This window comes from Sitophilus oryzae, unplaced genomic scaffold (genome assembly GCF_002938485.1).
Source record: "Sitophilus oryzae breed Bouriz unplaced genomic scaffold, Soryzae_2.0 scaffold_149_pilon_pilon, whole genome shotgun sequence".
Classification (NCBI taxonomy): Eukaryota; Metazoa; Arthropoda; class Insecta; order Coleoptera; family Curculionidae; genus Sitophilus; species Sitophilus oryzae.
In genome coordinates, this window is record NW_022146169.1 from 179,208 (window position 1) to 197,184 (window position 17,977).

The 17,977-nt window shown below is 32.6% G+C and overlaps 1 protein-coding gene across 1 annotated transcript in view; it reads right to left on the reverse strand.

The window, feature by feature from the left end:
* Positions 1 to 1,494, reverse strand: part of LOC115878021 (protein tilB homolog) — an 88,982-nt gene extending 87,488 nt beyond the window's left edge. The window contains exon 1 of the mRNA XM_030894377.1: positions 1,483 to 1,494. Coding sequence (XP_030750237.1) covers positions 1,483 to 1,494 — 12 coding nt within the window. The remainder of the gene's footprint in view (positions 1 to 1,482) is intronic.
* Between the last annotated feature and the right edge of the window lie 16,483 nt (positions 1,495 to 17,977).

The following is a 17,977-nucleotide window of genomic DNA, read 5'->3' on the forward strand; positions in this document are numbered from 1 at the left end:
CAATTTGCCTAATCTGAAAGCGCTGATAACGTTTCGGAAAGTTTATCTCTTTTCGTCGTCGGAAGCCACAAAATACAAAGAATAAAGAAAAAAACTATTTAAAATATTTAAACACTTTTTACACTTTAGTTTTTTAAAACAGATACGTCTACAAGAACCGTTGACCTTCTGTTAAAATGACATTATATCAAGTTAAACTTCAAAACTAACAATTACTACCTGATAACAATTACTTAATAAGGTAAAACCAAAGAGCCCCAAACTTTCTGTATGAATATTTTTAAATTTTACATATGTTATGTTTATTTATCTTATATTCTTTAAATCAGAGAACCGATTGCCATACATTACTAACATCTACAGTCTACAGATGCATGAGTAATACATTTGTTTTTATTAGACTGTTTAAAAAAGCTTCTTTCATTATAATTTTGTCGTTATTAAAATTTATTCTGTGCCCTGTGTCCCATGAATAGTTGAATTTAAATATTTTAAATAGTTTTTTTCTTTATTCTTTGTATTATTTTTGGCTTCCGACGACGAAAAGAGATAAACTTTCCGAAACGTTAAGCATTTTTTTCTTTGTTAGGCAAATTTGTATAACTGTAAACATAACTTCTGACAAGTAGTTTCCGTTTGAGTTTAACGCAGAAGTGTTTACAAAACATAACTATTTTATTTTGTAGATTTTCTTGCAGTGCAGTGGTGAAATACCCATATAGGATTTTTTGGAGAGATGAATCCGCCACATAGGTATAAACATTTTTAAGAATATTTAGTTTTAATCATTGTCTAACATTATTAATTACAATATAGTAAAAAAATATATTTCCAAAACTTAAAATCGTAAAACTGCTGGGCAATACAATACGCAGTGACTAACTGTTCTGGCGTTCCGCCTTTTATAGATTATAATCCACGGTGTTAAACTATTTAAAAAATCGTCTAATTATTTCTTATTTTTGAATGGATTTAGATCAAACCATGTTATTATATATAAAAGTATCTTTTATTGACATCGGGTCAAAAAGGTTTGAAAAAAAAACACTTTTTAGGTCAAATGGACTTGATCAGTTTAGAGATAAAATTAAACTGTTAGGGGAGCAAAATGAAGAGCTACAAGAACAAGTTAGGGTAATGAAGAATACTCTCCAGAAATATGAAAATGTGTGTTGGGCGATGTTGATAAAACTGTTCCCTTGTAAATTTATTATATGTGACATTAATGATGTAAATAAATTATATATTAGAGTAATTGTAACAAAAATTTACCTCATTTTCTGTACAAAAAAGTTAAAAAAATATTATCATTGAAATATTTGAACAAGAACAATTGACTTTTGATTAAATAAAACCAAGGGACACCCATCGTCAATTTTGCACTCTATTTTGCTTTACTGCTAAATATAAAAAAAATATTATTGCAATCGCCAATTAACGATTCAGGAATTTCTTTGTTAAAATCTGACAACGACAACTGACAACGTTGCTCATGACTCGTAACTCGTAACAGACTCTGCTCGTAATTACATTCCTAACCTAAAAATATGAGTGTAATATGAACGAGCGGAAAAGTAAATTAAAATTATTCTTTGTGGTGTGTTTGTGACTTTATTATTTCGTGACTATATTCGTTTGACAATTTTGTTTATAATGGGCGTTGTTTACGGCTGTGTTCCCGGATGTTTAAGCAATACGGAGGCTGATATGGGTCTTATGCTGGATTCAGAGTTCCGTAGCCGTAAGACGTAAGCCGTATCGTTAGCCGTAAGACTTAAGACGCAAGGAAAGCCATTCATAGTTGCCGTAAGACGTAACGATAACTTCATCGTAAGCGTGCGCATTACCGTTTTTAATAGGTTATGTTGTTGTTTAGGTTGTGAATGTTGTGAATAAAACTATAATACTCCTTATTTATTTTGTTATTATTAATTTAATTGAACTAAAATGGTCACGGACAATTATATTTTCGTTGCCGAAGTGAAATATCTGTGAAATATATTATAAAAGTTATAGAAATGGCTACCGAGTACCACCGAACCTAGCCGACAACACCCGATTCGATAAGACGTAACGTAAGAATTAAAATTGGTTCATTTCTTACGTCTTACGGCATACGGCTTACGGCATACGGAGATCTATGAACGCAATCATATGATTGTGAAGGTCGATATCCCTTACGTCTTAACGATACGGCTTACGTCTTACGGCTACGGAACTCTGAATCCAGCATTAGCTTCTTTTCATTCCCATTGGATCCAAAAAGTCTAGTAAGATTTTTCAGAAATTCTAATGTTTTTGACAGACTCATGCATGTATGTACAATTATTATTAGATAATGAAAAATATTTTAATAAATTCTAGTAGTTCAGTCATTGGGGATTTTTGCTGGGAAAAAAGTCCGGAAGTTTTGCAACTTTGCAGGTTTATAGGTTTTGGGGTCCCTAACTAAAATCCATAAAATGCACATTTCCACACTTGCCGTCGGCGCCGCCATCTTGCCAAGATGGCGCCCAAAATCGGTGTTTTGTGAATATCTCGAAAACTATGCGTTTTTCGCGAAAATTTGAAGAGAGCAAAATTAAAGAGAATACAATTTCCTATAAAAAAGGTTTTATGGAAATTTTCGCTGAAGTCAGCCATTTAGGCACAAAATATATGGAAATTTTACAATTTTGCGTAAAATATGATATATTATGTATAGTCGATTTTCCAAAATCAAATGTCGATTAAGGTTCACTAAAACTAGTTTTAGTTTAGTTTCTTCAATTTTGTCATAAAACAGTGGCGTATCATTAATTCGCTCGTTAATTTATGAATAATTAATTTTAATTATTGAAAATGTGTACTTGTTTTCAAACCACCCACTAGGTAAAGTACATGGCGCGTTTATTTTAACGTTTTTACAAGTTAATTCTTTCATTTAACGGAGGCCTACTCCACTAGATAAATTAAAAACTTTAAGTTATCTGCACAAGCCCGACGGATCTGGCTCATTGATGTCAAAGTCGATCGTGTCTGCTGTGCTGGACTCATCAGGGTGGTCTCTGAACGTCCAACTCTTCATCTTCAGCCGCCAGAGGGATATCTACAGGCAAGTCCAACTCCTCTTCATCGGATTCGTCGAGTTACACTTCAGTGACGTTGCCACAGGAGTTCCCATTGCAGTATTCACAAATCATTGAACATTTTAATCCTGCTTTTCTGCATCCGCAGTCTTTACCATAGTTGTTGGTTTTACATTTACAGGATAATGCCAATAGGGATTTTGGAGCTGGATATCTGAACGTTGTGAGTGGAGTAATGCCTGTTTTTGTTTTCTTCCAACCCCATTCTTCGGGATCTTTGGTACAACCAGACCAATGCTGAACCTGGTGGTAAGTTCGCAATGAATGCTGTCCAGCACGGCAATTAATTATTCATAAATTAATGAGCGAATTAATGATACGCCGCTGTTTCATGACAAAATTGAAGAAACTAAACAAAAAACTAGTTTTAGTGAACACTAATCGACATTTGATTTCGGAAAATCGACTATAATATGTATATAATACTTTACGCAAAATTGTAAAATTTCCAGGGATTTTGTGCCTAAACGGTTGACTTTAGCGAACATTTTCATATAACCCTTTTTATAGGAAATTTTATTCTCTTTAACTTTGTTCTCTTCAATTTTTTTGCGAAAAACGCATAATTTTCGAGATATTTACAAAATACCGATTTTTGGCGCCATCTTGCCATCTTGCCAAGATGGCGGCGCCGGCGGCAAGTCTGGAAATGTGCATTTTATGGATTTTAGTTAGGGACCCCAAAACCTATAAACCTGCAAAGTTTCACACTTCCGGACTTTTTTCCAAGCAGGCCCATTTTTTGATCCCCAATGACTGAACTATAGATGTTCTGAGTGGGTTAAGAACTGCAACAGGCAGGATTTTAGAGCACCCGTAGATTTGCATAGAGGGTATAGATTTTGTGGAAAACACTTTGACCTACCATGTTTGCAGGAATGTCTCAAAGCCATCTAAAGAAATTTGCGGTCCCAACTTTATTTATGTCAGGTATGTAGGTTCATAAGCATTGTTACTCGTATTCATTTTACTTGTTATTTATACCGTATGATCGAAAAAAAAACGGCGTCAGCGATGGCTATGAATTGAACATCGCGGTCATTTTATATATAGAATTATATGGGGAATGTCATCAATCATTTCCAAGCCAACTGGACGCAGTTTTTTTTTCGATCAAACGGTATAATATATATATTGTTACAAATGAAAACATATTGGACGATTTTTTCAAATTATTAGTTGCTTGTTTATCTGCACAATCGATTTATACACTTGCATAAACGAACATTTAAATAAACAAAAATTGTTTATAGATCAGCACTTAGAAAATCCACGTTTTGTCTGTTGGTGGTGGTTCTGTATAATCTTTTCAATATTTTTACAACAAATATTATATTACTGAAAAACAAAAACTTTTGACAATAATATTTAACTTTCAATTTTGCCTCTAAAAAATTTGTTTGTATTATGATCGAAAAAATTAAATAAATATATTTTTGTAGACAATTCGATGATGGAAGTTGGAGCCACTATTACTGTTGTTCCTGTTAATGTGAAAGAGGCTGCTAGTGCTCTTTCAGAATCTACTTCACCAAATGTAATTGCTATTCCGTCAACATCCAAGGAAGTTATATCTGAAGATGAGTAAAATACTATTACATTTTAAACACAATGCTATAACACATTGCACATAATATAACACAATGCAATAGTTATGTTTTCAATTTTTTTTTTATGTTTTCAGTTGTTTCGGAATCTACTTCACCAGATGTAATCGCTATTCCGTCAACATCCAAGGAAGTTATATCTGAAGGTGAGTAAAATACCTTATAAACATAAGGCTAAATATAGATCTGTACTTCCATACCAATACAGGGTATAGAATTCCAGTTTTCAATAAATATTTTTTTTGGTAGTTTGCTTTTATAATATTTAGAGAAGAGCAATATTTCAAATAGATAAATAACATTTTTTTCCATAGCAACTGTTAAAATTGTCTTATATCTGTCAAAAATAGATAAAATAGTACTTTAACCGCAAGGGAGTAAGTACATTAACTCGCGCTTTCATCGCTCGTGAATTAATCTTTTCGGACGACGATAAAATACCATTTTATCGTCGTATATTCAGTATAATGTTCAATGTGTTAGATATATTTTGTTATGTTTTTATATGCATTTGCATATTAATTAAAAAATGTTAAGGCTTTTTTTAAATGAAGTTAGTTTATGTTGTTTGGTGTAAATTTTAAGTTACTTATGTAGGTTAATTACTATCTTTTTTTCTTCACTTGTGTTCATTTATGTTCATGTTTTTTCAATTTTCTCATGACTAATCACTTAATAATTTGATATTATTTTCATTAAAAACTAATTTTTTATCGATTTTACTATATGTATATAGATATGTTCCTAAATACGATAGGTTCCTAAATACAGATTTTCTTTCCAATTTAGGTATTTTATCATATCATAGATATAGACATATCAAAAACCAGAAAATAATCTTTTTTTTCTTTATTTTTAATTTGTATTAATAAATGTTAGGATCATTTAGATTTAAGTAATTGTATTAGATTTTGTCCCTAATATCACATTGCTAGGATTATATATTATTTTTGCATATTTATAACAAATAAAATGTTATTTTATTTCAGTCAAATTGTTTTTATTATGTTCTGTCTACATTTTCAAATGAAGGTTCGTCTTGACAACAAAAATTTTAAAATTGTTGAATCATAAAATCATGACAACGTCAAACTTATAGTGGATCCTGAAATTTACATAAACATAGTCACAAACTGCAGCAAAAGTCGCCTATTCCTATATAAAATACACTACAAATTAGGTTACTGCAGCAAAATCCTTATTACTTAGTAGTTCAGTCATTGGGGATTTTTGCTTGGAAAAAAGTCCGGAAGTTTTGCAACTTTGCAGGTTTATAGGTTTTGGGGTCCCTAACTAAAATCCATAAAATGCACATTTCCAGACTTGCCGTCGGCGCCGCCATCTTGCCAAGATGGCGCCCAAAATCGGTATTTTGTAAATATCTCAAAAATTATGCGTTTTTCGTAAAAATTTGAGGAGAGCAAAATTAAAGAGAATAATTTCCTATAAAAAAGGTTCTATGAAAATTTTCGCTAAAGTCAACCGTTTAGGCACAAAATCCCTGGACATTTTACAACTTCGCGTAAAATATGATATATTACGGTACTATAGTCGATTTTCTGAAACCAAATGTCAATTAGGGTTCACTAAAACTAGTTTTAGTTTAGTTTCTTCAATTTTGTCATGAAATAGTGGCGTATCGTTAATTCGCTAATTAATTTATGAATAATTAATTTTAATTATTGAAAATGTGTACTTGTTTCCACACCATCCAAGAGGTAAAGTACATGGCGCGTTTATTTTAACGTGGTCTCCCCGGAGGCCTATTCCACTAGGTAAATTAAAAATTTTAACTTATCTGCAAAAGCCCGATGGATCTGGTTCATTGATGTCAAAGTTGATCGTGTCTGCTGTGCTGGGCTGGTCAGGGTGGTCTCTCAATACGTCCAACTCTTCATCTTCAGCCGCCAGAGGGATATCTACAGGCAAGTCCAACTCTTCATCGGATTCGTCAAGTGACACTTCAGTGACGTTGTCACAGGATTTCCAATTGCAGTATGCACAAATCATTGAACATTTTAATCCTGCTTTTCTGCATCCGCAGGCTTTACCATAGTTGTTGGTTTTGCATTTACAGGGTAAAAATGCCAACAGGATTTTGGAGCTGGATCTTTCAACGTTGTAACTGGACCCATTCTTCGGTATCTTTGGTACAACCAGACCAATGCTGAACCTGGTGGTAAGTTCGCAATGAATGCTGTCCAGCACGACAATTAATTATTCATAAATTAATGATAAGCCACTGTTTCATGACAAAATTGAAGAAACTAAACTAAAACTAGTTTTAGTGAACCCTAATCGACATTTGATTTCGGAAAATCGACTATTCATAATATATCATATTTTACGCAAAATTGTAAAATTTCCAGGGATTTTGTGCCTAAACGGTTGACTTTAGCGAAAATTTCCATAAAACCTTTTTAATAGGAAACTTTATTCTCTTAACTCTCTCTCTCTAATTTTGCTCTCCCCAAATTTTCGCGAAAAACGCATAGTTTTCGAGATATTCACAAAATACCGATTTTGGGCGCCATCTTGCCATCTTGGCAAGATGGCGGCGCCGGCGGCAAGTCTGGAAATGTGCATTTTATGGATTTTAGTTGGGAACCCCAAAACCTATAAACCTGCAAGGTTTCAAAACTTCCGGACTTTTTTCCATGCAGGCTCCTTTTTTGATCCCCAATGACTGAACTATATTGCAAATCCTGCATTTTTTCATATGCCCCTTTATACAAGTATAATATTACTACTGACGTCTTATCCATTTCAATTCCTTACATAATTTTAATAAAATAGCATATTATCTAATAAATCAAGTTAGCATGCAAATATCTTGGTGTAGCAAAACCCGCAATATGCATCATACTGCAACAAAACCCGCCTTATCCGAATTATTTGTGATTTTTCTCTTTAAAAATTTAATATTAATTTTTATTTCTAGAAAAACGAGATACAAAACAATGACTCAACCCAATGGACACTTTTTTGTAAAATAACGCTTTAAGGTGCGTATTCATTATCCGAACGAACGCACGAACGAACGAATGAAAGTGCGGTATATTTAGACGGGGACCGAACGCATGCGGCCGTTCGTTCGTTCGTGCGCTCGACCATCCGCTTCGAGTCGGTACATCAAAGGCGTTTAGACGTCATGGTACAAAGAATACAAGGTATGATCGATAGCGGCTCCAATTTCGTTCAGTTCGCGCATACCACCTGTGACGTCACTAGGAAAATAATGAATAAATAAAAAATAAAGAAAGTTGACAGGAGATCTGCAATTTTTGGGGTTATGGTTAAGAATTGTTTATTTTAAGACTTTTTAGTTCGTTTAATTTAATAATTACTAAAACCAGCAGTTCCAAAAATATATTTAAAAATAATAATTATCTATTAACATGGATTTGGACGATAGGTAAGAATACTGAATTTATTTCTATATTCGGTATAAAATTGTTTATTAGGTTTTTAGTTTGCGATGTTTATGGTAAATAATTTTCATTTTCATTGCCTCTGAATTCACATGAGGACAGAGTTGAGGATATCTATGGAAAAGTAACCACAAGAGGAATTGTTACATCATTTAAAAAATATTGGGAAGTTTATTGTTTCCCATCGAAAAGTAGAAAATGCCAATGCAGATGAACGTATTGTAATTGTGATAGAAGTAATTCTAAGGGTGAAGTTTATTATAATTAGTGGAAGTAATACCAAGGGTGAAGTTTATTATAATTAGTGACCTCTGCTTCTTTTTATATGTAGAAGTTTCTGGTTTTGAGAATAAATCGGTTGAACGACACCCAAAATTTAAAGGAAGTATTTGCATACCCAGAATATGCCCATCAAGGATTATATAGCTCAAATTTCCTTTAATGGTAGGCAATTATTCAATGCAAATTAACTTTTTAAGTGACTAAAATATTAAATAGTTTACAATATGGTATATCACTAAAAATATATTACTTTTAGGTACAATTAGGGCCCGATACATTTCAAAAAGTAGAATATTATTTTATATTAAATGAGGTATTGTACTAACAATCAATTTATATTAATAACGGAGATTAAAAATAACAGAATAAATAGTTCTTTTTCTTATCCTACAAAAATAAACTATAGAATACAACAGTATTTAAAAAAAATAAAAGTGATGTTCCGGCCGAGATTCGAACTCCGGTCTCTCGCTTCCTAGCCCGACTCCTTATGCACTGCTCCATAGTAACTTGCTTAGCGATAATTCAATGACGGTATATAAACAAAAAAAAATAGGTTTATAACAGTATCTTGACGATTTGAACTGGCGCGCGAATGAAGAAATGCGTGCGGTCTTCTCGTGCGGTTCTATCGTGCGGTCCCCGTCCATACCACTAGCGAACATTCGTTCGTTCGTTCGTTCGTTCGTGCGGATAATGAATACGCACCTTTAAACATTTGCTCAAACAGTTTTTGCATATTTTCTCAAAACAACGTTTTTGGGATAAGACGGGTTTTGCAACCTGACGCCTCAAATATACATGGTTATTGAATTACGTATTAAAGAAAAAATAAATTTATAGGAAATTTTATTTAATAAAGGGTAGAATTTTTTGCCAGCCCTTATTCTAGAAATTGGGGTTTGATATATATGATTTTAATTCAGCACTTTTTCGTATTATTTTTACGTAATTTATTTTGTCACTACTAAATATTACTTTTTTCAAATAAATACTGTTAAAAAACAGAATACGCTAATGTCAAGATTCACACGTATCTGAGTTCGACCCTGGCTCGTTTAAAGCCATCAACTAATGATCAGCTGTGCTGCGCGCAGAAGGATGAAATCTGTGCGCGACGAACGGAATTCTTACAACACACTTGAAAGGCACCCATGGTATAAAGAATACAAGGTATGATCGATAGCGGCTCCAATTTCGTTCAGTTCGCGCATACCACCTGTGACGTCACTAGGAAAATAATGAATAAATATAAAATAAAGAAAGTTGACAGGAGATCTGCATTTTTTGGGGTTATGGTTAAGAATTGTTTATTTTTACGACTTTTTAGTTCGTTTAATTTAATAATTACTAAAACCAGCAGTTCCAAAAATATATTTAAAAATAATTATCTATTAACATGGATTTGGACGATAATAATAGGTAAGAATACTAAATTTATTTCTATATTCGGTATAAAATTGTTTATTAGGTTTTTAGTTTGCCATGTTTATGGTAAATAATTTTCATGTTCATTGCCTCTGAATTCACATGAGGACAGAGATGAGGATATCTATGGAAAAGTAACCACAAGAGGAATTGTTACATCATTGAAAATATGTTGGGAAGTTGAAGTTTCCCATCAAAAAGTAGAAAATGCCAATGCAGATGAATGTATTGTAATTCTGATAGAAGTAATTCCAAGGGTGAAGTTTATTATAATTAGTGGAAGTAATTAGTGACCTGTGCTTCTTTTTATATGTAGATGTTTCAGGTTTTGAGAATAAATCGGTTGAACGAAACCCAAAATTTAGAGGAAGTATTTGCATACTCAGAATATGCCCATCAAGGATTATATAGCTCAAATTTCCTTTAATGGTAGGCAATTATTCAATGCAAATTAACTTTTTAAGTGACTGAAATATTAAATAGTTTACAATATGGTATATCACTAAAAATATATTACTTTTAGGTACAATTAGGGCCCGATACATTTCAAAAAGTAGAATATTATTTTATATTAAATGAGGTATTGTGCCAACAATCAATTTATATTAATACCGGAGATCAAAAAATAACAGAATAAATAGTTCTTTTTTTTATACTACAAAAATAAACTATAGAATACAACAGTATTTAAAAAATAAATAAAAAGTTATGTCCCGGCCGAGAATCGAACTCCGGTCTCTCGCTTCCTAGCCCGACTTCTTACGCACTGCTCCACATAACTTGCTTAGCGATAATTCAATGACGGTATATAAACAAAAAAAACAGGTTTATAACAATATCTTGACGATTTGAACTGGCGGGCGGAGAGTGCTGACCAATAGCGCCTGTTATCACCTGTGACGTAGCGACCAACCTGCGCAATATCATACCTTGTATTCTTTGTACCATGAAAGGCACCGACGTTCAGTGAAATTTCTGATTTGTATCTGTTCTGTGCTTATACTATGACGTCAATTTGACTTACCTGTTTAATTATTATAACTTATCTATTTTTATTAGAATTGTATATTTTTATAACAATTTTAGGTAATTATTGGGAAAACTGGAAATCGTCCGATTTTCACCAAAATTGGTTACACCCTATTTTGAGGTCGTAGATTACGAATCTGAACTTTTTTCTTGGCGGTCTCTTACCGTTTTTTAGAAAATCGGAAAATAATTTCAACATTGAATTTTTCTTTATTTCGGTCCTATAAAGTAATAATTTCACTATGTTTTCATTATATTATAGTTTATCTAAAAGCCACACTTTATTGAGGATAGAAAAATGACCAAAATTTTACTGAAAAACACTTTTCTTAACAAAATAACAAAGAAAATTGAGACCAGATGGAAGTTTGACATTTCATATATCCTTCTTTCTCTCTCCTATGTCATGAGAGAGACAAATATATTCTAGACCATAGATCTAGCCAGAGAAGAACAATCGTAGAGAAACGACAAAAACCGTCGGCACTAGTCGGCAGGGGGGCCAAGTTTTGTGACCTTCAAATTGGCGTATTTGAGAGATCGCCGGTTTATTTTAGTTTAACAAATTGGCTAAATCGCCACCAGCGGTATAGATAATTTCTTAGTTATAGCTCTAACCACAAATTACCTATTACAGATGCGAAAGAACACCGAATTCCGCGTTTCGGTTTCTGTGACCTTCAGAAAGAGTTCATAGACAATCTGCATCAATGTATAGTTTGCGTTATTATTTGTTTGGGTTAAAATAATCTGCACCAATATGTGATCGAGGCATATAATCTCACAGTAATTTAATAGATTGCTCGTCATATATCAGTTCGTAGGAAATTAGGGAAAAAAAAGATATTTATAGTATAAAAACATTAATTTATTTAACAAAATTTAATTAAAGATGTGACAAAATAGTTACATTTCTATTGGTTCTATCGGACTTTTTTCGACTATATTAATCTTTATTTTTTGTAAACTTTAATGCATAAAATATTTTCAATCTAATAAATAATTTAATGATGTAAATAAGAGGAAATTTCTCACATGGGTGGTCAAATTCTATAGTTTTCATTATATCAAACAGCCTCTGAGAAATGTTTTCTTCAGTGAAAAACTCAAAATTTAATGTAAATAATTTTTCCAGCCTGTAAATAAAATGAACAAATTTTTCATTTGGCGATTTTAAACTACCATAAGTGCCACTTTCAGATTACAGGCTTTTAAATGGGTAAATAATTTCGAGTTATCCAGATCTTCTCTTCCGGCAGCCTTAAGCCAGGCCTTTGCTCTAAAAAAATATTTTAGATGAAAATAAGAGCGTATTTTGAAATATACTGGTTTTGATTTAATTTAAAATTTACAGAGATTTTAACATGTCGAAGAAATATATTTAAAAATATACGTGTATTTAACAATAACAACGACATTTAAATTTTCGGCACACTTTCAGTTCATAGAAAGTAATGAAAATTACGACACTTTTCTAGTCAAAGGTTCCAAGAAACCTTGGCGCCGCTACCCTCATAAACCCAAAACAATAATAACTTATAGGCCCTAAGTTGTAAAAATTATTAGCCGGTTTGAGATTTACAAAGGGCTAATGCATTTATGGTATATGGCAGACAAACTTACTTAAATTGTCGTGTTTGTACCTACATACACCGAATAATAATATAACAAGAAGGGTCAGCCGGCGTTCTAGCTTTCATGTGGCGTTTACAAAGACGAGCCGCGGCGGTAGCAAAAAATTTTATGGTCGTATGCAGCCGCTGGGTCGAGCGTTCGAATACGGGGTTTCTTCACAAATAAATGCGGCGCGGCGGATGGAATTAAATGTAAATAGTATGAAGTCTGGTCGGTATGTATTTGAAATAGGATAACGTATAACAAACAAACATATTATGTTAAATAAATATATTAATTGTGTATATTTATTTACACAGAACAAAAACTAAAATAATAACAAAATTAATGACCTAAAAAAGCATAATCCGAGGCAAAATAATCTAAAAATTTTAACTTTTGAACATAAACGTTTTTTATTAAAATAAATAGACAAATAAAAACATTTTTTTACAAAAGAACATCACGTCAAGATGGATGATCTCAATTTTGTAAGTTTTTACCAATAGAGCTAGGTAACAACTTTAATAAATATACTCCGTACAAAAAAACACACCGATTTTAAATAAGAGCTTCCGCTAAAAAACACAGCCACGTTGAAATAACGTAAAATAGGGCGGGATTTAGAGTGACTCTTCTTGCTATATTATTATTCGGTGCTATATATTATGTAGTCTAATAAAAATAAAAAACTACCTAAAGAAAAAGCCACAAAAAACTGAAAGACAAAAACGAGTCAATCCACAAAAGGCGATTTGTCATTTTTGTCAACCACGCCAAAGTTGACAGAATTAAAAACCACACTATCATTTTAGAGTGAGTAGGGGGAGTGTTTTAGGAGTTAGGGAGTATAGTTTTAGGGAGTGTAGGATGTTTAAAAACCTACTGCCTTACTTACACTGCCCTAAACTTACATTGTTTAGGTAGACAGACGTCTGCAAAAGCTATATAAATTTATGATCAAAATTCCCAAAGGTAATAGTAAAACTTATCAATTAGAATTATATTGTAGGGTCGTTTATGACCTCAGAGGTATGAAGGTTTTTATATGAGATGGGACATTCCTAAACTAATATTACAAATTTAATTAAAATGAGGACGGGATAATAACACTACGTCTGCCGTAAAATATCACGTTCTTAATGTAAAAAAACAGAGCGTACGTGTCGATTCTAACTTCGTCAAGCGATGAGTCACGTATATTCGTGGCTTTATCATAATTTATGAACAGATCTTAAAAATAAAAGGAACGTAGTTTTATTTAAAATAATGTTGCATGCAATGCAGGCAAGCCGGCAAGAATAAAGACACACCTGTTTTTGGGGTTTAAAATACAAACTCCAGCAAAAGAGCATTTCATTTTTCTATTTTTGTTCATTTAAATCGAATGTACTTAGATATTTTATCAGTTTGAAAATACTAAATTACAATAATTCCTATTACAAAAGGGCGAATAATACCTAATACCTACTTATTAATCATTTTTCCTTACCTTAACTTATCCCTCTGGGAACCTAAAAGTGATTTTCCTCCTCCGGTTTTTGTAGAACAGTATAAATAAACACATTTGTATCCCATTTTAAATAAGATATACAAATTACCAAAACTAAGAAATAACAGTTCGAAAGTTCAACAAAAATCCTACACGCGTTTTTAAAAACAAACATATAACCACGCACTATGTCACACCAGCGAGCTTCAGCAAACGAATACGATACAGCAAGGACTTCCGGACTAAACGACTGGTGTATTTATATCACTCAATAGGCGTGTCGGGTTTGTAGAGCGGTTTTCGATGCAGTCGCTTTCTTTCGCATCTGTTGTAGTTAATTTGTGCTCTAACAATGAAAACACACTGAGCGTTTTGGTTTGGTTTGGTTTGGTTTTGGTTGGTTTGGTTTAGATTGGGTTGGTCTTGTTTGGTTTGATTCTTTGTTTATTTTCGTATGTTAGAAAACTTTTTCTCTTGTTTTACCAAAATTGCATTTTTCCTCAACTCAAGCTCTTTATGTTTGCCTTATCAACATTAGAATGGACACTTCATTTTATAAAATATTATTAATATATTTTTCAATGTTTGTTTTATTTAATTTAGTTTGATTTTTACTACAGATATAAAAATTTTAAAGAAAATTCAGTGGACTGGCAACATTGCTTTCCCTTCTGTCGGTTTCATGTCAAATCAAGCGTTAAAATTTTTATAACGTCAAATATGTGTCAAATATTAAATTAAAATATTTTGAAATTCCGTGCATCTATATTTTCTCAATTTTTTTTAAATGGAAAATGCGTTTTTCTATATTTGTATGTCATGTTTTACCAGTTTGTACGCTTTTACCTGCCCAGCACCCCTATTCGCTCACCGGTCCCGTAAGTTTGTTTGGTTGAAAAATACTTAAAGAAACACAATTTCTCTTCTCCCCAGCATATTTACAATCTCTAAGGTCAATAGAATGTGAGTATATAAAATTTTTTTCCATATAATACAAAAATAGCCGAAACCGTATATGCAACTGCTGCCAATCTTTTTGACATTTTAAATTAATTTTCATTAAGGTGTATTCCGTTGCTTACCTTGGTTATGGTTTTATGTTCCGTTTCTATCGGTTTCCTGAAAGTTTTCTTATTACGGAACACGGTTCCTGAAAATTTCGGTTATAACTGTCACCAAACTAACCAGCGCGAGAAGGCTGGTTTTTCTGGTTTTGTTTGTCAATCAATGTCATTTATGTGAGAGAAATCAAGCAAATATTGGAAGTTCGAGTGAAATTCTCATTTAATTTCTAACATTTGTTATAATATTTTGTATTTACATCCAAAAGCAATGGAGGTAGGCAGTAAAGGTAAATAAGTTTCATTAACTAAATAGAATGACTTTTTAGGACCATTTAAACTTATCATGCAGCCATTGTTTCTTAAATCAGGAACATTTAAAGAAAACATGAAAAACAAGACAACAAGTAATCGTGAATGTTTTGTAAGCTATAAAAATATAAATATTGATTAGATTTGTTTATTTATTATTGATCTGTTTTAATATTGGACCTGCAAATCTTCACTTGAGCTGTCTAACGAGTTTAACAGTTTATTAATAAAGTACTTTTCAATATTAATTATCGGGACGGGTCCGCCATCTACTAGTACATTCTATTGTCTGCTTCGCTTACTTGTCGACTTGATTAAGAGATGGCGCTACAACAAAATATTGTCTTCAGGTTTCTGGACACGTTGCGGTTTTAGTTGCTCGCTTCTCCGACAGATGGCGCCACATACACCTTGACAATATTTTTCAATGTTTGTTTTATTTAATTTAGTTTGGTTTGGTTTGGTTTGGTTGGTTTAGTTCGCCTGGTTTTGCAACGGAATACAGTCTAAAAAATCCCGAAAAATATAAAAATGCATTTGATGGATCTCAATGTCAAGTAGATTTTTTAAATTCTACTTTGGAATAAACTTTCCAAACTCAATTTTAAATATTTGAGAACAAGAAGAGTAAATATGGATTGTATTGAAAACTTTTTTGGTAGTATTAGACAGCAAAATGGTAATAATATGAACCCAACACCCATACAATTCCAAAGAGCCTTTAAAAAACTTTTTTGTCAAAATTATATGCACAGCAATGCTATGAATTGGCAAAATGATTTAGACCTTGTATTAATGGATGTAAAATCAATAAACATACCCGAAATACATGATCACATAGTATCAAAATCTAAAGCTGCAATTGGTCTTCCGGATTATAATTATTGGAAAGACAGCAATATTCCTACTCAAAATGCATTCAATTATGTTTGTGGATATATTTAAAAAAAAACTTTAGACAGTCATAAAGATTGTGAGAATTGTGAACTCTACTGCCAACAATTTCATAATTTAAGTGTAAATACTTTACTGATACATTTCAAAGCATTTGATAATAGTTTACGGCGGGCTGCGATCTACTCCCGAATATTTTGTGAAATATATATACATATATGAATTAGAAAAAATATTTAATTCTAATTTTGAGAATATTAGTACTGGGCCATCAATTTCACAAAAACTGTATAGTCTAATTAACAAAGAACATTTGGAACATCCATGTTCTCAATTTCCAAAAGACTATGCTCTAAAACTCTTTATCAAGCTGAAAATATTCTATACTATAAAATATACGAATAGGGACCTCAAAATAAAACAAAAAGATAAGAAAACTATTAGAAAATTAAATATTTTATCGCATATATAATTCAATAGCGGCGCTAATTTGAATTGTGTTATCTTTAAATGTAATACGGCTTTTTATGTAAAATATGATTTTTTAATAAATAGGGTGAGTCTTAAATAAGTGCAAATATTTTCAGGGCTGGTAGACCTCGATAAATGAAGCGTATTTTGTCTTTACCGTTTTTCAAACAAGTCCAGAATAACCGAGATACTTTGAAAATAAAAAAAAAATTGTTTACATTTTTAGAACCGCTGAATCCTGTCTGGGTTTTCTTTCTTGTAAATTTAATCTACCACCTATGTTCTCATATTATAAAGATAATATTATGTTTTTTAATAATCTGCTGATGCACTGCAGAAGTAAAGTGTTTTGGTGTATTGTAACGTTTTTAGTTCGTTACATGTCTTTCATATATAATATATGATGTCTGGCGTATCGTCACCGGATTCCGTATCGATCAGGCCTGATATTTTATTTGAAACGTTTGGCGTAATTTTTACGTTCGCTAGTCAACAACCCTGTTATCGTTTCACTGCTTCTGTGAAGGGTTGTCAAGATCGTTTCAAGGCGCCTCTCTGCGCTTTAACCTCACTTTTTGTCTGGCCTCTGGCTGGACGCTCACCTTCACCAGCCTTCAGAGCCCTGCTTAGAGAAATTGCAATTATTTAAATCTTGCTGTATAGTTTGAATCAGCTGCTATTTCGAAGCTACAGGGTAAAGTTTTGGATGTCCCAACTTAACTTGTATTTGTATTTTGCTGGCACGTTGGCGTTCCTTTTCTTTTGTCCTCCAGAGTGTTACATGGAAGACAGGACAGTTTCTTTATTTATTATTGAGCCCTCGGAAGTAATTCAAGGGTCCTATGGTTGGATGCCCTATGTACGGATGTCCTGTGGACGAGTGTCTCATGTAGGGATGGTTTATCTTATATATAGAGTGCCCCAACGTGGATGTGGCCTGAGCCCCATGCTGCTTCTTTTCCATTTCTAAGCCTAGTCAATAGTTACGGCTGTATTGATTCATGGTGTCCTCATTCTGGCCTCTTTTGTTATATTGGCCAACAGGATAGCCAAGTGTAATCGGGAGATTAATATATTTAACAGAAATTGATATTTAAAATATAATTCTAACTAGCTTGACAAACAATGTCTTCTCCCCGGGCCGAAATCAACAACCTCCGACATTCAACTGTTTCCAAAGCCTACTACTCCGCTACTCGCCAACATCAGCGGACACGGGGTGCAGGCA